Raw genomic sequence first — 27,410 nt, 5'->3', positions numbered from 1 at the left:
TGCTGCTGGCTATGTCCCCTGGAAGGGACCTGCACATATTTGGAAGACAACACACACTGACATAAGTCATACTGGTTGTATTCTTTAATAGTAATACTTCTATTAATTGAAAATGTACAAAGTTGTTTTATTCCTGAAATTTTCATTATTTTTTTAATCCCCATTCACAACTCTGTCCTTGCCTCCTTCACTCCAGGAGACCAAAGACCAGCCCCRGATGGAGGATCTGCAAGCCTCGACCTTGCTCAACAGCTGATTAAAGCTGATAGAGAATTTTGTCTTCTTAGCAGCCCAAAGCACTAAATYGTGGGAGAGTATGGACAAGGCAAGTCTGACTTGTTGGTAGGTACTTTTAATCTAAAGAGGACTCAAAGTAGAGACAGGGATGCATAAATGTGTATTCAAAAGCAGTCCATACAAGTCTTCCTCCCTATATGAATTTGCAGGAGGACAGTGAATACTCTGCTTTTGTCTAGCAGCGTGAGTCAGCAGAACTTCAGCCCTGCACAGATTATACTTTTCTGAAACCAACAATTCCGTTCAGACTAGAGACAGCAACAGTCTGATCTGGATGACTGGAARCATTAATTCATGTAACAAACTGAAAAAAGGGAGGATTCTTTTTTCTCCTAGAATATCCTGGCTGTCTCAGTCACTCCTCAAGTTTTTTCCAACATGCATTCAGAGAGTCATTTCTTTTTTGGTTGGGTTTTTTGCTGTTTTTTTGTTGCTGTAATCGTTTGTTRGTCCCTTAAAGTAGGAAGAAATAAAAAGATTCACATGGACTCATTATGAATGGTTGCAAAAACGACAGTCCCATCATGTCCTCCCTAAATACCAAGCACAGGCTACGAAGTCAACACATCAGACTCCCTCCACATTTTAAAATCGAGCATAGTGTCAGCTGGAAGAAGGTAGCTGAAGGTCAGATGGTAATGACAGGAAAAAAAAAAATGTTCTTGCTGAACATAGGATTACAACGGATTGATATATTGATATATCAGGTTCATTTTGTAAATTGTACCCAGGACTTCCCTGAATTTGAGGAACTTACATTTAACAAATTTTACAGAAATTTTCCAAAACAGAACACATGGAGGTATATTGGACTGAACAAGACAGGAACTATTGGCAGAAAGCAGGTACTTTAAAAAGGGAGGAGGAATGCAGAGAAGACTGCATGATAACAGGAGCTGAAGGATTGCTTCAAATACAAAAATACAGAAGATGCAAAGCTGAAATCAAACAGAAAAAAGTGTTGCTACATAGGGGATGTMCAGATCCACTCCATCTTAGAAAGTCATCTTAAGGCCAGCAGATCTGAAGATACTGAATTCACTATTTAGGATGCCCTTAGCACTAAGCAACAGAAAAAAGACACTCACCTCTGCTCCAAACCAAAGCTGTCCTGCAAGGTTGTCATGGCGTATTTCCTCTGGAAACTTAACACAAAAGTCTCGGTTGGCCCGTTCATGAGGAATGCATTCATCCATGATTTGATTTATGATGTTCAAAACATTATCCTGWAGCAAAAAATATAAGGATAGCATATACCATAGACCAAGCTGACTGATCCCAAAGAATCTCACAAATTCCTTAGTTAACAACTAAATAGATAACTTAGAAAATATAGTATTCAACTCTTAAGGTCATTATATACACACAAAACACACTGGGGAAAAAAAAGGAGACTTGTATGGAGGAAAGGGTAGCAAACTACAGTTTTTCTAGTTTTCCTGTAGAGTGTTTCTCAGATTCACTCCACTTAACTTTCAAGATTTAAGCGAGACCTTTGATAGATGAGTTTAGAATCATCTATTCAAGTTCAGACTACGTTTAAACATAGTTTAAAGAGGTTATTGCCCCAACTATCTATCTATAAGATACCATTAAATAATCTAGAAGTACAAGTAAATTAGATTTCTCATATWTCCTCTCATCAGTGATAATGAAATTCATTCTTCCTAAAAAGAATGCCCTACAGAGTGCCCTGGAGGCCTTAGAAATTAAGTTACATTGGGGCTGCCAGCACTGAATAGACTTAAATTCATTCTGTAAAGCTAAAATAGGTGTTTTTGACTCAAGYGTCCAGTGTGCAAGAGCTGGCACACCTCCCTGCCATCTCTCCCCACCATGACTATCCAAGAGGATAAAGGGACAAGTTAGATAGAGAGGCCTTAATAATTGATCTGATCTATACTTGGATTATGCCTACAGATCTTTCATATATATATATATATATATATATATATATATATATATTTATATACCCCCCATATATATATATATAAAAAAACAGCTTCTTGAAGTGCAGTAATAATCTGTATATATTTATTTGAGAAGATGATTTTCAAACAACCCTGATAGGTATTGCATGGAATATGATTAAAATAATAAAGGTAGATTCAGAGCACAAAAAAAGGCTGAGTGCTTCCACTGAAGATGTTTGGTTTGTCTCAAGCTTTTTCCACTATTTACAGAATTCATGTTCTATTTAGAGTGTTTTTCAAAAAAACAGAAACAAATCTGTCACTTATACAACTGCTTAACAGATAGAATTGCTTTTAATCTCCAGTTTCCTGGGAGGTTTTTTTGTACTTAAAAATTAACAAAAAATAGGAAATTTAAAGTAAAGCACCTCTTTTGTCTGTTCCCAAAGAGACAAACAGAATCTAGTCTATGTCAAAAAAATAGGTTCATTTTTTCCTAAATTTCAGTGCAGACTGCTGTAACTATAGTTGCCACAAAATAATCATAGGATCAGTCCAATAGCCACAACGGTCTCCTACTACTACCCCTCCCACCCAAAAGGATTGGCAATGTTTATTACACATTAGTATAAGGAATTTCCTTTATTGTTATAATCATTAAAACATGTTTTTACATAAACTTAGCTTTTTTTCCACTTTTAACAAGACTGTACCTAAAATCATTTAAAACACATTGTCAGGCACTAATATTCAATTGTCTTTTCTAGCAAGAAAATCTGGAAATCAAATACTCTGAAGCATCTTTGCAGCATCACAACACACAACACAGCCAGCAGTTACGGGAAGAGACAAGAAAACCCAGTTAGATTCACAGAACTGCTCACTGTACTGCTGGGAATGGCGTTTCTCTTTCCAAACACTGGCTCTGAGATTAGCTCCCGAGCAGAGGACTTGATTCAGTAACAAACTCYGCACGTATGGCACGAAGGACCGTGCAAAGTGCAGAGTGCAGGTGCGAAAGAGGCAGGAGCGGGACCTACCCACCCCACTGCAGAGGAGCTGCACCCAGAAGAGTCACTCCCCATGCTGAAGCCGTTCTCTGTAAAACACATTTGGATTTAGAGATGCATTCTCTAGTTCAAATCTGAGCACTAGAATACGGCTGGGATGAGTGAACTACCYGGACCTCAAGGCACTCAAAGAGATGAAGAGACTTCATCCCTCTTCAGCAACTTCCTCATAAACTACTGCCTGAAGAACAAACAAGACTGAAACCACCTCCCGCTACCAACCTTAAGTGAAGCTAGTCAGTGGATTACGTGCAAAAGGAGTTTTATGGAGACAGAAAGCATGAAGCTTCCTGTTCTCTTTCTTCCTCTCTCTTCCTTGTGCCCAGTTTCAGATGTCACAGAACATTTTTAAAATAATTAATAAAAATCCTAGTTTCTAATTRCTGGTATTGACTACGCTTCTCACATCACTAGCGTAGCTCTTGCTGGAAAACTAAAATAGTTTGAAAGTAGGTCCCATAAGGAAGTCAAACGCTAAACCACTTAGTCCCCCATCCACAGTTAGAGAGCGTAGAATGAAACTGAGGATTGTAACATTTACATTGTAGTAAGTTGTAAGTCAAGCAAGATAGGTTTTAAATCAGTTCGCTACTGATCTATTTTGAAACCAGGTGCTTTGCCTGAAGCTCCACATTATCACCAGAGCAATATGGATTGGCATATTAGGCTGAAGAAAAAACAGATTCTTCGTATCAGGGAATTAATATAAGCTTGCAAAGATCTTTTATCACTGGAAAGATGCAGTGGTAAAAGTAATTCTACCAGTCACATTATACAAAAGCTGCAGGCAATACAGTAGGCTGTTAAAGCAGAGAACTCGGAAAATAATTACAGTATTCTGACTTTGATTATATCAGAGTTTAAATAATCCAATTTCATTCTAGTTTAGAAAACGATATCCTAATTTATTTTACTTCTTAGCAAACTTGAGTATGGGAAAATGCAATTTTCAATTATCTTTTTTTCTTYTTTAGACTGCTATATCACACAGGACAAGAAAAGTACTTATCCAAAACAGATTTCTACATTTCTACTTAATCTTGTATTTTTCCAATATAATCTTATTTTATAGCAATTGTAAGAAAAATTGAGTTCCCAGTTTATAATCATCCACTTACTTACTCAAAATCTGTGATATGTCCATGAAAGTTTCATGCAAACTTAGAGTGAAGCAATAGACTCATACCTGGCTAAATAACCATTCTGTGCTTTTGTTCTGTTTTTATTATCCTTGTATCTGCAAAAAAAGAGCTCAGATTCTGTCTACATCATTTCAGGGGCTAATTAAGCATAATACAGTTTTGTACATTAAYGAATATATCTCAAATCAAATAATGTAATTTCATTAAATATGGTCAATTTTCACCAAATTTTCAATATCCGTCATATACTGTAAATATTTCAATACATTATTCGTTATATAGACAGCATTCAATTTTTATCCCCATTTTCTTCAGGTATTCCAATAATCTCCAGGTTTCTGCTCCAAAACACCTATGACACRTATGTGTCTATGAACACATCTCCATCTATCTCACATGCCCAAAGAATTCCATGAGGTGGATTATTTTTGCTATTTCAGGTTTCTTAATTTCCCAAATTCTGTATAAGTTTTATGCTAAACCTTCTGTAGATTAAAAAAAAAAAAAATACGTTCTATTCCTACCTTCTCCCAAGTTCTTACGTCACCCAAAGCTGAATAATCTAAATAGGAAATTYGGAATACTTGCTCCCATGATGATTTCAAATCTCAGCTACTTTGAAACTGGAAAATGCCAACCAACTTAGACAGACTTTCCAATGTATWGTAATGTAAGCAAATTAGTCTTTTCTTTCCAGGAGCTTCAAAAAGCATTCAATTTAGTTAATTACAGTATTCTGCTTTGTAAGCTAAGAATGAATGGGTTCAGATACATGGCAGCATTGAGGTTTTGCTCTAATTTAAGCAACAGAAATCAATTAGTTGGAACTGTAGTAGTAAATCTTTCATTTGATCCATCTTTCTACACAAAAGCCTCCAGATTTTAATGTATCCTTTGGTGGTTTTATCTGTTATCTTTTGGTTCATCTGTATACTGGGACAAGAACAGCTCTGTTTCAGCTGATTTCTACCTTTCTACCAGCACAAGGGACAGAAGTTGCAGAGGTTCTGGTTTGGGATTTACTCCAAGTCACTCATTCCTGGAAAACAGAACTCAGTGTTTCACATAATGGAGAATATTTGTTTATATATTATTTTGATAGAAAATAAAATAAGCACTAGTAAGACAGTGAATACGGCAAACCGYAGTAGAGGACAAAATGTTGGTTTATTTTTGACCAAGCAATATTTGGCCATGTACTCAATAATCAAACCRTAAAGCTAACAGCAACTGCTGCATTTACCCTTTAAATAGTTATAAAAAGAAAAGTCAATAATTTCATCCTATTTATACTCTGCAAAATATGTTTATATCAAAAGGCAGACTTATCTGTCTTTCCACATATATTCTTCATAAAATTTACACTGCTTTCCCATGTTATTATTAAATGCCCTTCTTGCCCTGCTTTAATAACCTTCTTGAGGTATATTAAATTATTTGCAGGATATTTCCTCTGTTAATTAGGTAATATCAATTTAATATAAATTATTCTGAATCATCATATCAGTAATATCTACCTATGATCTCTATTACCACGAATTCACAGAAGATATTTTAGTCTCTTTGTTGAAACCTGTCTCCCAAATTTTCTGCTTCTCTACCTGGCTTGATACTAAGTTGCAAACKCCCTTCAAGGGCGCACTAGCACAGCTGTGACACACAGAAGTAATTGGTAAACACAAATTCACACGGAACATAAAGGAAAGAGTCTATTTTGCTTAARGCACCCCGTTCCCCGCAGTCCTCCTCCGAGGCCGTGCTCTCAGTCTCTCTCGTGTGCCCGGTCAGCTTTTCGACTGTTTCCCACCACTAGCTTCTCGATGCTCCACCTTCTGAAAGCAGCTCAGATTTTTTTTTTGTAGCTTGACAGGTTTGGACAGTAGCTCATAGTCTAATCTAGCCCACTGTAAAGTGCTTCTAACTCTTCTCAAGAATGAAAGGCAGCTTGAGTCTCCAGCAATTTCAAGCCCTGGTCCTGGGAACTCTGATTGCTGCAGTTGGTGTTAAACTGTACTACCAACTTCTCTCTTCTTGAACAGTGTTGCACCGCTATAACGGCACGATGCACTCCAGAAATCACAAGTTTGTAATCTTTTCTCTTGCATGTATTCAGAGTTTATTAAACTTGCATTGAATAATTATATCTCCCCAAGTGGATTGAATGTTACATGTGAAGTACACCAATGCTGTGCTAATCCAGCATGCATTCTTCCTATGGATTACATTTAAGTTTTAATTAAATCTATTTTCAGCCTCTTTCTCTCTAACACACAGACCTAATCACGGAATTCATTTCGCTCTTTCCCTGCTGCCCTCCCAAATACAGCTCTCAGTGAATTTAAAAAGAAAATACTATTCACAGTAGGGCTGTTTACAACACCAACTTGAGAGACTGCATTAAGTACTGTCATGCTGCAGGGGATCAGCCTCTCTCTGTAGGATGCTATCATCAGAAAAAAAATCCTGTCTTACTCTCACACATCAAAAAGCATCAGCTAATATTAGATACAGCTGACTGTACTGAAATGAAGTATAGGAGGACTTTACTGAAACAGTGGGTTAACAACACAGAGCTTTTCGGTCTTGTCGTCTTTATCACTAGCAGGTAACTTAAAAACTCTGTCCACTACGAATTCAGCTGTTGTTGGACAAATACCCTGGATATAGACGTGTTCTTACAGCAGTTTATGCCTACATAAACCTTTTCTATAAATACTATGAAATAATTACCTTGCATTAAAAGACATCTGAAAACACTCCMAGAAGCAATCTTATGCCTTAACACTCCCTTTTATATAGTTTCATAGCAACAGATGAGTACAAGATACTCATTTTGGACTCAGATATCTCCTACAACAAACATAAAATGAGCTTTCTCTTCTACCAGCATCAGGCAGCCACCATCCTACTGCAGTAAAGCAGTCTCAGAACTGTCCTGAAACACACTGGAAGACCTTCCAAACACAAAAATCCCAGACTGGCATGGAGTTGGCACAGTCATCTTCATATCGCTACTGCACTGCTGTGCAGCTCAGGCCAATGTCATCATGACTTAAAACCACCTTTACTTTCCCTTTCCCTACTGCACAGAGTGAAAGCATCCGCATCCTCAATGTATTCCGTATTGAACTGGAATTGGGCCAGATTTCCTCCCTATGGTTTTTCCCTGTTACAAATTAATTCCCTGACCTGCAGTGCACAGCATTTTCAAACCACTCTGCCCACAGACTTAAATAATAAGCAGTTCCTCTGAATGACCTATTTGATCCATATGAGCAAGTGGAAACAACTGAAAAAGCCAGTTAACATGAAAAATTTCAATTTCAGACAACTTCAGTAGACACTACTATGACCCTTTTCTCAAAGAAAAAATTGCTTAAAATATTAATTATTCCCTATGTTGGATCAAACAGGAATCCCACGTGAAGAAAGGAAAGACCATTCTTGGTTTATTGAGTTGTACTAATGCCTCTGCGTCTAGCCAAACATTCGAATGTAACCTTCATGCTAATCATTTGGTAGCGAAAAATACTGCAAGCAACCAAAAGTTTCACAGGAATGACAAAGAAAAACAGATAAGCAGAGAAAATTTAAARGGGATACACCTAATTCTTCTATTTACTCATGAAAAAAATTTAATTACTGTATATTTGTTTTATACCTATTTCATTCCACTAATCACTTAATTTATAGGAAAAAAAGGTTAAGTTTAAAAAGTGTAATCTTAGCCTACTTCRTTACTGAGACTAATAGAGGGGGGAAAAAAAGTTTTACTTACAGGATATTTAGTGTATTTTCCACAATTAGACCTAACGTTCTTTTTTCATTGACAGTTCAGTAAAAATACCATATGAAAGAGTTGAAAAGTCCACATATTTTTAAATGTTACATGCTTTTGTTCAGTCCAGTATCTATACAGCAAATGGTTGCCTTGACATCAACTCTTTGTGGATGTGATGAGGCACAGTTAAGACACCTGTTGATGCAGTGCAACTCATAAATAATCATTACTAGGYGTGATGAAACAATAAATACTGTAATCAATTATAAGACAACTGAATTGGAGAAAAAATCCACTTTAAGGGGGAAAAACACGAAAGCTCTATGATCACAGATAAACAGTACAGCATAAGTGTGCATTGTCTGGAATTCAAGGCTAGCCTTGACAKTACCACTTAAATGAAGCAAAAACTTTTTTTTTTCCTCAGATTTACTTCTCTTCTTCCCAAAAGTGGTGCAGTTCCCACTTCAACTAAATAGGATGAGAATGTATAAAAGAAAGGAGAAAAAAACATTCTTTGAACAAGACTTGGCTCAACTGCCTGATCCTTCCAGCATGAATTTCTGGCTTTYCCACATCTGTATCAAGTCATGTAGACTTCACAGGAATTTCCTCACAGCCCWCCAGTTCTGTACATTTTTTAAAAGAGCCTCACAAATGCATGTAATTTAGAATACTATCATGATAAGCTCTTCATCACAGATCAATAAATCATGCTCAGAGTATTCCAGTAGTACTGAATGGGCTAGAAGGATTCTGCTTTTRATTCCTATTTCTTCCCTCTCCTAGCAAAAAACTTCAGTCTACTACTGTTCCTAATATTTGGGAAAACCAAGGCAAAGAATTTTGCTTTAAGTCAATTTTTATTTATTTTTCAATAATTATCCTGCTGTCTCCTTCACTGACCTCCCTAAYATAACTAATACAACGTCTCAATGGTTGCAAATTAACAAACTAGAAATACTTGGCCATTACYTTAGCCCCCCAAAATACTCCTGGCTCAGAATCCAYATGGTTTAACCTTTGTAACATTTAACAAAACAATATAAGGAACAGATTCTTGCCAACTTTTAATCAATCATTAGCTTTCAAAATCCAACAGGGAGTTTTGTACAGTTTTATTCTAACTTGTCTTCTGTAATGAGATCCATTTCTGCCTAATTCTACCTGAAAATGTTCTTCGATGGACAGATGCAATCAGACCTGAAAACATCATACCTCTGAACTGCCTCACTGCTCCCAGGGATCACGGTGCGTGCTCCCAGTTTGCTCTTGTCAAGACTGTTAATGAATACAATTAGTACTTCTTAAGTAATCCGCTGCCATTCCACAATGACAACATCATTGTGCTGTGAGTTATTTCWCAGCTCTTGACATGTTCCTTCTTCGCCAAGGGATGCTCATTAATGTTCACTTTCTTTATAACCATTGCTTTCTCTTCATCACTGATACAATACAGATAAAGCACAGAATAAAGGGCATATTTTTTTCTGAAGATTCCTTATTCTCACACCACTTAAACTTAGCAAATAATAGGAGACACCTTCAGCTAAGTTTCTTTTATACCTGAAACAGAAAGTTACTTTTCATCAAGGACTGGCAGAAAACAGTCTAAGGCCATTTCACAATATAAGCTGTCAGGCAGCAATGCTGGCTTGCAAAGTCCCCCCCGCAGCTCATCTCCTTTGAGGCTTTTGCTCTGTCCCCAGGCTGAATCCCACCAGCACGTCAGCTCACTTGCGCTGTGCCACACTGTGAACCGGCTCAGCTCACTGCCCCGCAGCGAGTCGGCTCTGTTCGCCATCAGGGTTCATTGGATGCCTCTGMAAATACTGACATCAGTACACCTGAGGATGCGGTTTCACTGCCTAAAGCTGACCACAGCTCACTCAATCTGACCAGGGAGAGGGACCTCTAAGGCCAGTCCTCTCTCTCYGCTCCCGTCTGCGGATGCTCTCTGCTGTACGCCAGCACTTTCATGCCATCATGCATCCGCACATTACATCAAACCAACTTGCCCCCTTTGCCTGCAAAAGCATCTCTATCAAAGATTCATTTTTAGCCAGGCTTGCGAGCTGATCAGTCGGTCCCGGAACACACGTTGGGGTGCGTGCACCCAGGCCAGGGCTGCAAGGAAGGACGAGAGCGCCTCTTCCAGTGGAGGCACCRTCCCGGACCGGTCCAGTGAACGTGAGCTGCTCTTGGAGGGGGACTACGCTGCGCTGCCGGGGTAGGAGCAAGAGATAAAGGGAAGTGGGAACAGAAATCCTCTCAGCTGACACTGTCAATGGACCATGGAATTACAGTCTAAGGAACTACAGGTTAGAACATAAAATACATATTCCAGGAGTTTTTTTTTTTTTTAATTTACATTTACTTTATCTTATTTGCTCATACTTAACCAAAAAATCAGGCAAAAAAGCTAAAAGATATTTCTGCAAGCTAAAAAGTTTGTAACCTTTCTAACAACTGCCCAAGAGCTTGCTTGAACCTAAGAGTGGACAATGCATATGCACAGCTGCTAAATTTATCAGAGGACTCTGATCGAACTCACTGAATTTTACATAAAATATTTTCTTCTGAAATCACTCTGTGCATTTCCCTTAATATAGCTGTAAAATGTRGGAATGCTATTCCATGGAAGATTTAAGAGACTGTAGCAACTAGGAGAGAAGGAACACATTAAAAAATAATGAAAAACCTGATTTCACTGAATACAAAGTTAATTGAGGGACGTTCTGTAGTTGCAGAGAAAACAAAGAAAGACTAACATAGTATTACTTCACCAATAGACTGTAGAGTTATTTCCAACAACAGTTCAACTCAAAACTGCAGGTCCCAAACTTTGGAAAGATCTGTCCTAAAACAGAGTTTTCAGGTTTAGGGTCATTTCTTCTATCAGTATAATAGAAATGACYGATTAAAAGGTTTCTTCCTAAAATGCATCTACATAAAGAGATTGCTGCCTTCCTTGCTGAGGAATGCACTCAAAGTTGTATATTCTCAATGACAAAATACAAAGAGCTTTTAAGCTCTTATTTGCATTGTAGAACAAGTCATAGAACAACCAGCATGTCAGTTGGATCTGTTGACATACCTTCTCACATTCCTGTTACAGACTTRAATTATTTTGCACTCAAATTTGTACCCATGGAAGACCACGGGTAAAACACCATTAAGCAGGTTTGAAATTGAGGCCATAGGGCTGTAGGAATGTGTGAAAACAGTATTTTTACTCCCAGTCATGACGCAAGTCAAAAGTAGTCAGGAATCTGCAAGCCTGTTAAAATTCATCCCTGTTTACTTATAAATAAATATATCTGATTTACTAAGGAAAAAAAAAGACTTTCTGACAGTATCAGAGCAATTGTAAGGCAACTATTACGAGTTGGCATAAATAAGACAATTTATTTTAATGCATCACTTACTTGCACCAACCAATGCAAAAAGTTAGCTTTGTAGCAGGGAGGTGATCACCCACCCTTCTATACGAATGGCTACAACTGCTGACTATGAGCAYTACAGAAGTGGGACAGCGATGACTTTGGCAGAAGTTACAGGTGCCTTGTGAACTTGAGAAATTGTGGAATACAAGTAGCTGTTCCTTGGTATTTACCTAAATAAACATCATCCAAAGAAACCCTCAGAACTGAAAATGTATTCTCAGGGGAAAATCAAAAATTTATATTGGGTATGTCACACAGTGGCATCATGGGGACTATGTTTTCTTTAAATTAAAAGGCATTTTTTCTGAATTATGCAACAAGTTGCCATGGCAGTTTCAAATATGGAAAAAGTTAGCTTTTATTTACTTTGAAGTGGGAAGAACCTTGTACTTTGGGTAGTACTGCTGTTGTTCATCTCAGTACTTCACACTGTAAGGCTATAACTACCTCAGATACTCCATTTTTCATTAGTTCAGACTGTGCCTTGTCCCCAGTTTATGTTTGATATTTTTAACAGACTCTAAGCTTAAATAGTATATTGAAACAAATGATATCTTAATTACTACTTTTTCTCTTTGGGGTTTTTTGTTTGTTTGTTTTGTTTTGTCTTTTAATAGCAGGTTTCTAAGTGTTTAGACTTAGGAACGCTACTTTTAAAGAAAACACTTTTATGTATGTAAAAACAGAAAATCCAGTAGGTGAGAGAGTAGATGGGGTAAGCAACAAGGAGAGTGTTCTTAACCAGAACTTCTGCATAATTTACTTCACACAAAGACTCATTTCTCAGAGTGTTTAAAATGGAAAGTTTCCATATGTGTACGTAGTGCAGAAGAGTAGAATAACAAAGTCTACCATCTACTCCCACATTAGGTTCATCGTTACACCATATYTGGTCTCCAATACCAATAAACTTACTTACCACAAGCTGTTTTCATATCAACCATGTCAAACCTCAGAAGTAATCTTAACTTGCTAATAAATATAGTTCTTTCAAAAACCAAAAATAAAATAAAAATGACTAASCTATATTCTGCATTTTTCTGTCAATCTTTTTAGAACATTGTGTAGCAATGAGATAATTATGAATTCTTTCCAAAGCATAACTTTGAGATACAAAACACAATCGCTGCATTTATTTACTGTAAAAGGAATTTAGAGTTATGACTCAACTATTTAATCTTCTCCTTCTCTCAGTTGAATGATAGTTACAATAATTAATCAAGTTACCCTAACAGATAACAGCTTATTTATTTCATTTGGTTTTGGTTTTCCCCTTAATTTTGATTTCAAGTAGTTAAACTAGTAGTTTATTTTTAAATTATACCAGGCTACTTTTCACAGTCACGGTAACAGCAGCATATCAGCAGCCTGCGACTGACCTGTTCTTTCTGTATACTCCGAAAACATTTTGTATCTCCTCCTTCTTATATGTAGGAGTCCTTGCTGTGCACAAAGCATAATATATCACGACAAAAGACTTCCTTTCAATTAATGAGACTGACATAGGGCAACCTGACACACATGAGAAAAAAATCTTTCACAATATTCCACAAAATATCATTCATAATATTTGAAATACTATTACAGTGGCGTAGTATGTGAGGTATAGCCCTTGAAAATATATAAAGGACTTAATGTTTCGTGAATTATTTCACATTAAAAAACCCAGCCTTTAACTGTCAAATATGTTAAGATCATAATGAAAAATAAACTCCACTGCTAGGGTTGTCTTTAAAGAATTTATTTGCCCTCTTGTCTTTCTTCTCTTACTTCCCCATATTAAGAAAAATTAAATGGATGAACACTTTTTTCCTACACGATTAAGTGAAAAATCTAAGAAAATAAACTCTAAGTATGGAAATACTAGCAAATAAATAATCTGCATATATTGTTAATCTTGTTAGCATGGTAGCTGCACATACATACAGAGCAAAGAGGGCATGAAGACGGTATAAATAAATCAGTGGCTGATATCACAATTTACCGTCCTTTGCAAGAGTAAAAATGAATGAAAAAAAAAAACAAAAAAAAAAGAAGAAAAAAGAAATACATCAGGGCTGACAACAATTCTCTGATGACACCAAGGAACACAGAAGAACTATAAAGCCTCTGACAGCTAGACACGTCACATTACATTAATTCCTACAGAAGTGGGTGGATCTGGTATAATACTGTACTTCATAAAAGCTGAGAAAAGTCAGTTTTAAAATTATCTTGCTCCACTGTCCTGATTTAGCTTTCAAATACACTGGTCATTACCAGCTAAATTACCTGTTAAAGCCAGGTCCTCTCTCTCACAAAGAGAAGAAAATGCCATATGCCATATGCCATATATGGCTATAATGCCATATTTTTAATTTGGGCAAAACTTGTGATACTTTGATCACAAAAACTACTTTTATCTGACTTTCTAATTGTAGTATATATAAAGTATTAACATTATTCTCATGCTACGGCCTCACGTTTTAAACAGATACCTACCTCATCTTCTACTAAAGCCAGATTATATTTTCCCTGAGAGTTTGCATGCAATGGTTAGTGAGAGTGGACAGCACATTACTATCTAGCCTCACAATTCCTTTCAGTAACAACCTARATCTCCCCCAAAACACATTATTTAATGCAATCATGTCCCTTTTTTCACTGATAAAAAATTAATTGGATTTTATAGGCAAAGCCAAGTTTCCTATTTCATTATTTACTAAGTTGTCGATATAGCTTCAGTTTCACCCTTGTGCAATATCCATCGCCACTTGTGTTGCTATTTTATGCCACAGCATTTTATAAAAATCAGCCTGCTTATAACGATCCTTTCTATTTTATAGAGAAACGCGCACACACTCTGTGACTGAATTCACTCCCACGCAGGGACACTTCTCCTCAGCTCTGGGGAGAACTCTGTTGGGCATTTTGGAAAATCTGCAGCCATTTCAGGGTTGTTGGATTTTTAAAAGTCACCAAAAAAGGAAGCTAGAAACCTGCCGTAGACATGGACAAGGTGCAAGCTGAGGTGAAAGGCAATTAGACTGGTTTCCTTTTATCAAGTGAAACCAGATAACTGCTTTCCAAAGTGACTCACTATCCAACATCAGCAACTGCTGTTCAATTAAACACTAAAAAGTGACGGATGAGAGGGCATTCCCTGCTTTGAGGCTTGCCTTGCCTTGTCCACTCATCCCCAGCTTCAGAAAGCAAACAATGTGTTACTATGGTCTTTGCCTACTTTAAAAAATTACTTCCATGATGGAGGCTATAATGCCTTTTTATTTTTTAAATGAAAATATAGATGTAGCACACTGCTCTGTGACAAGGGAGATGATACACATGCTTGGAGCAGCATTTTGTCCTGCATCTGATTACTCAGTGTTTCCAACAGCTCATTTTTACCCTCTTTCCACATTATACAGAAAGCTCTTCAGCTTGTGGACCAGAGCCCCTTTATAACACATGCCTCCTTGGCAGTAGCAGCAAGGCTTCATTTTCCCTGACACTTGAATCTCAGCTTATCTTGTCCTCTTGCTCTCAATTGTTAAAGTGAGCTGGAAAAAAATATGGAGATACATATGATTRGTAGAAATGGAGCCCTTCTGATACATCTTCACCCTGTATTTTATCCTGCTACAGAAATTCTTGAGATGGACATTATAAAAAACAACACTGAAATCTGCTCGAGCTTCCTCTAAGAGCCCTGATGCTTCAGCGGGATCAGATCATGTTGTGATAGGCTATGGGACCTCAATTCACAGCCACCTACTTCACACTTGCCCCATGGAGGACTGAACTATGTAGGAAGCATGCACACGAAAGGCTCCAGTTTAAAGCCTAATCTTGCAGCAAACTGAAAATGGTGCTAGCTGACTTTCAAGCAACGTGTTGTCATTTGCAGTGATTCAAGAGGTTCCCAAGCACCTTGATCAGCCAAGTAGCAGGGAAAGAGTGAAGGGCCAGCGCAGTRCCTTACCAGCCACCGCACTGCCAATCAGTCCTACAAGTGAGCCAGAAAATGAGAGGTTTCACAAGTACTATCCACGTCCCAGCTTACTCTGCAGTGACAGAGCGCGAGGGTAACACATCCAAGCGAGTACATGGTTTGCTTCAGGCCAGTGCCCTGACAGGGACAAATTCCTTCCCAGTACATCATTATGGATCAAATTACACATTGCCAAGACATTATCTGCAGTTCAAGGGATAATTTTGATAAAACCATGCTGGGAACTGACTCATATGCTATTCTGAGAACTCKCTACTTTATGCAGACAAACAATTCTCAGCAAATTGAAACAGCAAGTAAGTACTACAAGCCTGAAAACGCTATTGCAATCGAAAGCASTTATACATAGGCTCAGTGTTGACCTATCAAGTTCTAATAAAATATCTGGGCTAGAAAAAAGGTGCTTTTCATCATTATTGTCATCACGCTTAATCCATTAGATTTTGTAAAACATAAAATTAAACCTAATTCCATTTAAATGACCAAGAAATTGTTTTAACCCASCTTATCAGCTAAAGTAAAAGGATAGCAACCAATGTGAAAACAGTAATGATCAAGGAATGATGAAAAATGTTTCAATGATTAATTTAAATTATACACCAAGTACCATTACTTCAACATTCAATACCAAAATAAGCCCTGTGATGTCAGGAACTTTCTGAAATTGAGGGGTAGGGGCAACATAAGAAAGAATACCTTATCTCAACCCTCATAGAAATAGTTTTAGGAATTATTTGTGTTGCAAATGAACTAACATTACAAATTCCTCAAAATTCACAGTTGCAAATACATTTTTCTTAATAACTTGTGTTCCCTCTACTACTATCAATAATCAAGTTCAATAAATTGAAGTATGACATTCTAGCTAGTGTTCTTTTTCATTTAACAAAATATCCCTGCTTTCCATTATTTATCGTGGCTTACTTAAGTTATCATTAAGTTTAACAGGAAGTAGTACCAGAAGTGTTTTGTCAGATATTATGAATACAAGAAATGCAAGGTATTATATTAATGCATGTGTTATGTTCTCATAATATTCTGCTATTGACATGCAAATGCAGAATGCAWTTTTTACAGTAAGCAAAATGCAGGATGTCATTTTTACAGTAAGGTACCAAAATTGAAACAAATTGCTATAGTGCATTAATGTGTAAATGAAAAGTGACCTTGATTCTTACTCATCACTATGATAATTAGCATCATGCTATACAGTCAACTCACAGCATTTGAAATCCAAGTTGCAACATCTTTTAGATGTTTAAAAAAAGAATTTACTGTAAAAATTGTAATTTTATCATCAATCAAATAGTATTAAGGCCAAAAAATATAAGGTAACATTAAGAATGGCAATTCTTTAGTAAGGAAGTGTCAACAATCTTGAAAACTGAAGTTTTCTGCATATCCATAGGAAAGCACCACCATGAGGCTTCTCAAAGCACCATGCCTTCCACTTGAYTGACTAATACTTAAAATGTCCTTTCTGTTAAGATAGAAAAAATTAAGTATGTCCATTATAAAGCATTACAATCTTTAGGCAGAATCTTTTGTTGTATGAATTCWTCTATACACTGTCAGAAACTTGAAACCCTTTTAACAATAGCCCTGAATTTTTAAACTGAACACAAAGATATAAAACACAGCTTTTTGGAGATAGTAAAGATCCAACAGAATACAGTCTCTCTTTAAAAGGAATTGCCATTTGTAAGGCTTGTTGGTCCTTCAGGAAACTGCAGTAATTTAAAAAGACAGTTATCTCCCTTAGAGATATGAGATATGGAATAAAATTTCAAAACATCACCTGGTAATTAAGCAGATACTATCAGTAATTCAACTGAAAATAAGCAACTCAGGAACAAATAAGAGATAGACCTTGTAAATTAATTTCAAGTCCAGATGAAAAGATAGAAGATCATAGGGATTTTAGAAAACTTTGTTCCTAGAAAACACCAAAGTCTGATGGACAGACTATGTCTCAATAAGCTTTACGGAAATAAGCATGGAGGATAATCTGGAARCCTTAATAATATATGGAGGGGAAAAAAGATAAGATTGGAGCAAAGATTGGGAATATGCTTAACTATATCCCGTGGCCACAAAAGCATTGCTTGATGCTYGTACACCCCTTCCATTAGAACAGTTTTGATCCCCAGGCTGACATCATCTTCAAGCCCCACCAAAAAAAGTAAACAACAAAAAATCCAAACACTTTGTTTTTACACAAAGTGTTACAAAATAATTTGGAAGTCTCAATTAATAAAATTATTATTTGAAATGACACTGGACTATGATCTGACTTATTATGCAGAATCTGGTGAAAATYATGAATTTCAAAAATAACTAACTACACAAAAAATGCAACTAYCTTTCAACCCTTGCCACAGATTGCTTTTGTAGCAGTAAGATGTTAGAAAGAAAGGAATCATCAGACTTCAGAAGTATTAAGAGTCACAGGGTAGTGACCCAGGAACAAGCTATAGCATAGAATCATAGAATGAGTAAGGCTGGAAGGGACCTCTGGAGATCATCCAGTTCAACCCCCCTGCTCAGCAGGGTCACCTACAGCATGGTAGACAGGGTTGCTTCCAGGTGAGCCTTGAAGATCTCCAGAGAAGGAGACTCCACCACCTCTCTGGGCAACCTGCTCCAGTGCTCCGTCACTCTCACAGGGAAGAAATTCACCCTCACGGTCAGGCAGAACTTCCCTGTGCTTCAATTTCTGCCCGTTGCCTCTTGTCCTCTACCATGGGACACCTGAAAAGAGTTTGTCCCTGTCCCCTTGACACCCTCCCTTCAGGTACGTGTACACATTGATCAGATCCCCCCTCAGTCTGCTCTTCCCCAGGCTGAAGAGGCCCAGCTCTCGCTGCCGTTCCTCATAGGGCAGGTGCTCCAGCCCTCTGATCATCTTTGTAGCCCTATGCTGKACTCTCTCCAGTAGCTTCATGTCTCTCTTGCCAACTAAACTGACCAAGAAACTGCCAGAATCTGCATTTCTTGCATTCCTACTACATTCAGAGAAGCTACTAGGGTTTACTGATACTATAAAAACAATCCGAAAGCTTGTGCACCTGCAGAGAAACAGCGAATGAACTTTATCTCCAGGGATAAGACTACAAACAAGGAGATAAATTTAGAAACAGAAAAAAACACCACAATATAATCAAGAAGGTGCCATTTTGACTACCTGACAGGAGCGAAACTGGTTGACTAGCAGTGTACATCTCTGCGGGTCTTTTCTTCCATCCAAACTGTCCAGTTCAGCTGCTACTTGATTTAGTTCCTCATCAGCATAGTAGAACTGAGCAAGAAGCTGTGGGTCTGTTCTCTGCAATAAAGAGATATATATACCATATTACATTTTTTTGCTTAAAAAAGAAGTACTTTAGTTACTTATTTTATTTTTTCTTCAGGCAGATTAGCAGTCTGACAGCAAGGAAAAGAATGATTTTAAGACACTTGCACATACTTACAATTATTCTACTTTGAAGAAAACTCTCTCATACAGCAAACCTGAAGCATTATTAAATACCACTCTCTCCAAAGCCTTGCTGGCTTTCTCCCTAATTCTGTCATAATTATATGGTGGAGCAAACAGCTGAATCACAAGTTCTGTTTATTGAAAACAAAATAATACATTTCAGCTCTAGGCAAAATAAGCCAAAATTGCTTTCCAAGTTAAAAAAGCAAGAAAACTGTGATCTATCAAGCACTGTGAAGGACCCTGGGCAGAAGCTAGTGCACCAGATGGTCAGATTTGCCACAATAATCCTCATTTTGACAATCCCAAGAATCAAGTCACAAATGGTAGATGCACAGAATCTACCAAATCTACCAAAAAAGTTACCAGGGCAGAATAGATGCCCTGTAAAGATTTGACAATGCAAATAATTGGACTGATACAATTCAGACAGAAAACTATGCCACAAGTCTTCTGAGTGGCAAAAAGCAGAATTATCATGATGGATTTTCATTCACATTAAAACCAAATAGCAGTTATAGAAGAAAAACAATGTAATCCATTACCAAGACATATTGACATAGAATCACAGAACAGTTGAGGTTGGAAGGGACCTCTGGAGATCATCGAGTCCAACTTCCCTGCCTAAGCAGGGTCACCTAGAACATGTTACACAAGGATCGCATCCAGGTGGGTTTTGAACATCTCCAGAGTAGGAGACTCCACAACCTCTCTGGGCAACCTGTGCCAGGCCTCTGTCACTCTCATGGGAAAGAAGCTTTTCCTTGTATTCAAGCAGAACTTCCTGTCCTTCAGTTTCTGCCTGTTGCTCCTTGTCCTGTTGCTGAAAAGAATCTGACCCCACCCCCTTGACACCCTCCCTTTAGGTGTTTGTAGGCATTGATAAGATGTCTTCTCTTCCCCAGGCTGAAGAGGCCCAGCTCTCGCAGCCGTTCCTCACAGGGGAATGGTCCAGTCCCCTAATGATCTTTGCAGCCCTACGCTGGACTCTCTCCAGTAGCTCCATGTCTCTCTTGTCCTGGGGAGCCCAGAACTGGACGCAGTACTCCAGATATGGCCTCTCCAGGGCTGAGCAGAGGTGGAGGATCACCTCCCTCAACCTGTTGGCAATGCACTTCCTAATGCAGCCCAGGATACCATTGGCCTTCGTGGCCACAGGGGCACATGGCTGGCTCATGGTCAACTTGTTGACCACCAGGACCTTCTCTGCAGAGCTGCTTTCCAGCAGGTCAGTCATTAAAATAGTAAATAAAAGCCTGTGACCTAAAAGGGATAATTTAAACATTCATCAGTGACTGGAAATTCTGATGCCTACAAAAGCTTCCATCTAAATATTCAAAAAATAATTGAAGTCAGTGTTGGGGGAAAAAAAAGAAGAATTTTGAATGTTACAAGAGACTGGAGATACAGAYGGAGGAAAGGAACTAGAATTATTTCATAGATGCCATGAACTTGGTGAGAGATTCAGGGGTTTCAGATAAACAAAACTTTTTTTTTCCTAAACAAGGAGTTAGTAAACCATACACAGGCTATTCAGGAGGTATGTATACTTTTTTTTCTTTTTAATCATTTTTGATGGAATAGGCACATAGTGTAAAAACCATTTGTCTATACTACCTATAGACTGGCAATTAGACATAAGTAGTTGTTGCCAGATGAGACTGAACATCAAGCAGAGCAAAAAATAGCTGAAAAATATCTGAAAGGGGTTCTTAAAACATGGAAGAATGAAACAGTACAAAGTTACTTCCACCAAGACCAGRTTATGTGTAAAGCCCAAGTAACACGGAAGCAATTTAAAGAAAGTCAAACATGGAAGACAAAATAACATGAGAAAAAAATCTTACAGGTAAAGAAAATCATTGGGTAAAAAGAAAATATTGCTTTTAAAAATGAAGAAATAGCAAAAGCATAGAAATTAGCAAAGTGTAAAACAWTTTAAATGATAGATAATGCAGATCAGAGCTAGTCATGCAATAGTACAAGACAAATGTAAAAAATAAGGAAAATACTCAATAGCAAAATGGAAGACAGTATGACTTTAAAAGATAAAATTATTCAGAACAACAAATGGCAAAAAAGGACAAAAATACTGAGGGTATAATGATGAAATATATGTTTCACAACTTAACATTCTCTGTTTGAAATATAGAAAACATTTCCCCTATTATAAAAAGATGAAGTAAGATATTTTTGAAGGGAAGGGCATAGGCTTGCAGCGAGAGTAAAAATACTCATTAGCAAACTCCAGGTTTAAAGCACTAATAGAGGTGATAACAGCTATACTCYGAAGTTGAACATCTCACATACTTTGCCAACAGCCAGGCACACAAGCCGGCCTCTGCAGAGGGGCCGCAGCAGAGCGGCGCCGGAGACGCCGCCACGATCGGTAACAGAACCCAGCGCACCGTAACGCGCCGAGAGCGCAGAAAACGCCGTCGTGAATTCTTGAAAAAAGCAGAGTAACTTCTGCTTCATTAACTTCAAAAAAGCATTCAATAAATACTACCACAGCATGCTATTCAATTCCCAGTTTTAGCCTGCACAAAATACATATCCTGCAGAAAAACCCGTTCAGGCCGGTACAACAGCATCAAAACACACACAGCTGTAGAGTCCCTGAGAAGGAACAATTAATTAAAAAGGTATTAATACCTTTTAAAGAGATCAGTATACATCCTCTGCTCTTGACAGGAGCAAAAAATTAACTACAGCAAATATTTTATTGTAATAAGACAGCAGAAAAAAGATTTAATCTTTTAAATTATGCWAAGTACTACCTTACACTTACTCGCTGTACTGCTCCTCCCTCAGCGATTTAACGAGGCAACAAAAACCATTCCTGAGCAGAGACTCGTGTTCTTACGCGCCTTGCTTGTGCACAAACACAAGGAGTTTAAGGCTATCTTTAACATCATCATGAGCTGTAATACTGCTGCAAAGTGTTCCTCATCACTAGGTCAAAACATTAAAATTCTGAGGCAAGTCACCAATGAAATACCTTTCAAAGGAGCTAAAACATATAGTAATTAAAGCGGGGTTTTTTTCCCCAAAGGGAAGCCATATGCTTATTACAAAATAAACCTTTTCAATCTTAAGGCCCTTCCTCTTAACCCCTTCAGTGTTATCTCTTACTAAACAGCTAAGATGCACTAAGCAAATGTAAAACATCAAACAGTTGGTCTTGGACGGTATCTTCACTATAGCCTTGATACAAAAATATCCAAGGAGAAGGATAAAGCCTGCAATACATAGTAATGAAACCAAGGAAACAAAATTCAGAAAGAATGATAGTAAGAGGGAAGCCATCTAACTAAACTCCTAAATGGAGTCTTGGGCTAAATTTCTGTATTTACAGAATAAGCCTCCATACAGCATTTTTTCAGCATTTCCCACTCGAATCCCATCGATTATTTCCGATTTTTATTTTTTCCTTTAACATTTGTCTACATTCATTAAAACTTTCTAGACAAAGTTGTTAACTAAAGACGCAGGAACTCAAGTGCTAAGTTTTGGTAACACGTGACTATCTATAAGCATCTAAATTGCACTGCTTAAGTTAAATAGGGAATCTTAAGACTGACTGAAAGCAAAAACCATAAAGATGAGTTTTTCAACTCAAACGTCTGATCTTTCAAATTGGAGATAAAGTTTTAATCAAGTTCTCTCTATGTGCTATGTTCACATGGATTAGCAGTGGGAGCTGATTGTGCCCATCTTACAGGGTCCCCACCAAGATGAAGCTGCATGAAAATCTATGTCTCTTAGTATGAGGCCATTTGAAATGAATATTCACAACTTTCTAAATTAATTTGTTCCAATTGGTATCAGAAAACATAAGCTAATACCATTCTCAATGTTAATTTTCGCTTTCAGTTGATGCAAAATATGGTTCAAACGATTCCTTGTGAATTACTTATTACTCTTCTATGGCACAGCACAGATTGGTTATTCCCATCATCATCTGTTTAAATTAATAATGTAGAAGATCTTATTTGAAAGTCCCTGACAGAGAACCTACCACTGATCCTGCTGGTTTTTTTTCAGAAATTACCACATTTACCATCAAATTCATGTATCTAATTTCTTGCTTTTATTTGCTGGACTTCAACTTCTAAATACTAGATAGGTATTTGCTCTTGTTTTGCCTTTTTCCACTAAGCCATCCAGTTTTTGTGTTACCTCTATTCACCTAGTTCCACCACATCCCCCTGGGAGATCACACAGCTGGTTCTTGCGTTGGGTCACCTGTGAGCCTGGTGGCATCCCGACTCAGCTATCCAGGCAGGAGTCGTTCCTGTTCTGTAGGAATACCCTGCACTGCCCGTCTCTAGCGTTTCTTTATGCTTCACATCTAACGTTCAAATGGATTCAGCCCACTAAACGATCCAGTTATTCTGTGTAGCTATACTGGCAGCCCATGATTAACCGCACTGCCAGGCCACAGGCTTTACACATTTTAGACCATCATTTACAGATTGGTCATTATTAATTATACTGATTTGTATGATATACATTGATTATCACTCATATATAAAGATGGGAATCAGTCACATATGTTTTTTAAAAACATTCAGCCACATCATGCATATTTAATTCCATATAGCACATGAACTAGAGGAGACCATCTGGACAATATTACATCATTGTGTAATATTGCAACGTTCCAGTCTTCTCTTTATGAAAAATCACCATTTTTTAAAAAAACTTTTTTTCTTTTACTTTTTATCAAGTATCACTCTTCATTTTCTGCTCTCCTTTGGTCAGTCATTAAGTTTAGTATACCATTGACAAGCTTAGTACATCCAGCCTACAAGAGAAAGTACTATTGACCTATTGAACTTGCTAAACTCAGTTTTTGCCAATAAAGTTCTACCAATGACTACTCACTCAGACTAGATGAGCTCAGTTTGCTGCATAATAAATTCTGATTAGATTTTTAATCAGGATTTATATAGACTATAGGAGAATGTTAGAAAGAAAACAATTTGGGAGATGTGGTGTACATATTCACTAATTCTTACGTTACACTTAAAATTTTTTAGATAAATAACAGGCCTGTATGATTACTTATTACATATTATCAAATGAAAAGACATCATTACCACATCTTGTAAGCAAACTGGTCTTCGACAAAAACTGAAGCTGTAACCAGAAAAAAAGTGTAGAGAGATGCACTTAGAGGGCAAGTAAGGAATTTCAGCACAGACATTTCTTCATAGGACAAAAGCAAACTGCTAGAAAGAAAACTGATACTACAATGAGAAGGCAGGATGCTAAGAGATAAACCTTAAGCTGTTCAGTAATTTCAAAATTTGAGTATTGTTTTGAAAATGACATTTCTAGATATATTGATTCTTCTTGCGGAGGATTTCCTTTCTGAGACACAAAACTACAAGAATCTTTCGAGCAGTTTTAAACACAGACAGCTTTCGAGTACAAATACTGTTTCTTTCTCATCTATCCAACATATTAAAAAGCTCGGTCTTACGAACATAACTGACATCAGCCCGTACTGAATCATAAGCAATTTTCACACCAATGAGAACTTTTCCATGCAGTTTCTACGACCCGTGGCAGGGAGGTTAACCCCTTCCTTCGGGCTTTTCTTCTACTGACATCACGGCAGGCACGGAGCCCCCCGCCGCCCCTCAAGCCCCCCACATAAAATACGTAATCATCACAAATGAACTCATGAGGAAAGACTGAAGCAAGGAAACCCTAGAGACGAGCGAGATCCTAGCAAGCGACAGAATTATCTTGTGATGCCTGTCAGTTATCCTCAGGAAAAGAGCATTCATCAGCTGTGAACTGCTTCAGAACAGCAGCTAATCCCTCACCCTGCTTAAAATACCACCCCGGGGAGCGTGAGCGAACGCTGCGGATCTCGGTCGTTCATTTGCGCTTTTCTAGCATTCTGCGCATTTACGTCTCTCCCACACACTTAGAAACCCTAACTGAATCCTTATGGAAAACTACTAATTTTATGCATTTTGCTGATGGTAAATCAGCGTTGCTTTCTGACAAGAGAACAACATAACCTCTCTCCTGGACCGGACAGCCCAGGTGTGCCGGTTTTAACTGTGGTAAGTGCCCTACCGTGCTATCCTTCCTCAGGGTTCGTTAGGAAACATCAATTAGCTCCTCTACAATTTCTCTTACGCTACAAGCAGTGAGACTCTAACAGCTGAAGCTGAAGTGAAAAGCTTCAGAGAAAGGCCAYGGCATTCATACCTGCGCAGCTTCCTTCACCCCCGCTTGGTATGGAAAGGGGGGGGGRKTGTATGCCTCTATTACCAGGACCCAGTTGTTTCTGGTCTAAATCTGTTTTGTCTACTGTATTTGCAGGGAAAGGCAAGAAGGGTACTGTCACACTGCCAAAGTGAATCAGCTTCAAACTTTCCATATTCTCAATAAACACAGCAGTTATCAGAAAGTCCCAAATACGAACAACTAAACTACTGCACAGAATTCAGGAAAGGGTCTTCACAAATGGAAGTATGTCCTCATTGAGCTGGGAATTTGGAAAGACTATAGGTTAAGAATTTGATCTCCAGAAAAAAAAAAAAGGCCTAACATTTTGGAAAACAATTTATTGTACAAGATGACAATGTGTTCTGTGTATCACAAGGTCCTGACTGTTTTAAATATATTCAGTTACGCAGTTAGATAGCACGTTTAGCAGCCATGGTGGAATAGCTATTTTGACCTGTTGTTCAATACCAACTTATTTTAAATAATCTCCCATATATTGTACTTCTGGATCAAGAAATAAAGGTCTTAATCAGGGCATAGATTCTCCAACGAGAGAAAAAAAAAAAAAAAACCCCGATCCAGCAATGAGTTTAAGCCTGCTGATTATACGTGAGTTATTACATAGTCCCACTCAGGTATTAACAGGCAAAGCACAACACTTAGCTTTCTTTGTATTGAAAGAGCATTTTTATTTTTGTCTGTGTCAGCAAGCTTGTTAAGGATGAATTTGAGGTGCCCTATATGATATTCAATAAAAGCACRATCATCTGTGTAAAGTTGCTCGTACAAAACCTAATTTGCTTTGTAAGAAGCTTTCAATAAGCTCAGGTTGAACATCTGGCAAGATGTTCAAAACACAACAGCTACTTTTGCCTCGTATCACTAGCACAATCGATCATTACAGCAAAAAAGATTTCATCAGAACATTGTTCCTAAAAGCATTTGCTCAAGTCCAGTGATGGCAGAAACCGATCTTATCAAGTACTCATCACGTGAGCTTTTTCCAGCTTCTGCTTTCCATTGGACAATAATATCAAAGAAATGCCTTTGTGGTAAAAGTTTTTATCTATTTCAGCTAAGTCATGTAATCCTCAAGGAATACACGCACAACACAGCCCTTCAGTCAGAACACTTAACATCGTCTCTCTTCTCCACTGGGCATAAAGCTCCCACCTCCACRCAACTTCTGGGAACGTTCTTGCTTCTAAGAACTTGCTACTGATCTGAGGATCCTTCTGTCCAGCTTGCCTGAACATGAAGAGTGGTTTTGAAAATTGCCAGCAGACAGACAGGCAAAAGGCACCAGACAGATCGACAGCATGATTGCATAGGACTTTGTAGCCCCTGCTAAAAAACAAACAAAACAAAACAAAAACAAAAAAAACCTTTCAGAATAGACCATCCATTAAAAAAAAAAAAAAAAAAAAAAAAAATAAAAAAAAAAAAAAAAAAAAAAAAAAAAAAAAAAAAAAAAAAAGATGTAAGCACACAAAAAACATAAATTTGCTGCAAGACAATAAACTGGATGACAGTGCATGGTAGGATGCTCACCTGGCCCTGCCTGCACTCCCCTGCTGAATTGGATCTTTTTGCTCAATTAGGCATTCCTTGGTCTTTTCAGACAATACAATATCCTCAAGGTCTCTCCTTGGTCTCCTGGTCACACAGGAAATCTCTCTTGGGAAACAAATGGGTTTGTACAGCTATTCTTTATGCCTATTTTTAGGCATAAATTTTCCTGAGCTGGACAGTTTTATATTCTTTTATTGAGGGTGAAAAATACAAACAACAAAAAACAAAAATCRTAGTCACTACATATTAGTGTGTCACATTAGGATTTCAAATAGGTTCTAATACCCCAACGTAGGCTCCTCTAATGAACCCCAGCAGGCACCATACCAAAAGCAGAGGCAGACTCATGACATTTCTGGCATATAATGAATGGGCCAAGGAATTCTAGTGCTTACAAAGCCTTAGAGAAAAACACCTGCTGGAGTTTCTATATCTTAAGTATTAAAACCATAACAGGGTAAGAAC

General features: G+C 37.7%; 1 protein-coding gene across 1 annotated transcript in view; it reads right to left on the bottom strand.

The window, feature by feature from the left end:
* Window positions 1-25,524, bottom strand: part of ZFYVE28 (zinc finger FYVE-type containing 28) — an 81,235-nt gene extending 55,711 nt beyond the window's left edge. Inside the window, exons 1-4 of the mRNA XM_085309690.1 lie at window positions 25,416-25,524; window positions 21,429-21,565; window positions 18,825-18,965; window positions 1,386-1,523 (exon numbers count right to left, since the gene is read on the bottom strand). Coding sequence (XP_085165816.1) covers window positions 1,386-1,523; window positions 18,825-18,965; window positions 21,429-21,565; window positions 25,416-25,524 — 525 coding nt within the window. The remainder of the gene's footprint in view (window positions 1-1,385; window positions 1,524-18,824; window positions 18,966-21,428; window positions 21,566-25,415) is intronic.
* Window positions 25,525-27,410: the final 1,886 nt, after the last annotated feature.

This window comes from Rhea americana, unplaced genomic scaffold (genome assembly GCF_003343005.1).
Source record: "Rhea americana isolate MKP2758 unplaced genomic scaffold, rheAme1 scaffold_30, whole genome shotgun sequence".
NCBI classification, from domain to species: Eukaryota; Metazoa; Chordata; class Aves; order Rheiformes; family Rheidae; genus Rhea; species Rhea americana.
This window is presented reverse-complemented; position numbering and strand designations above follow the sequence as displayed.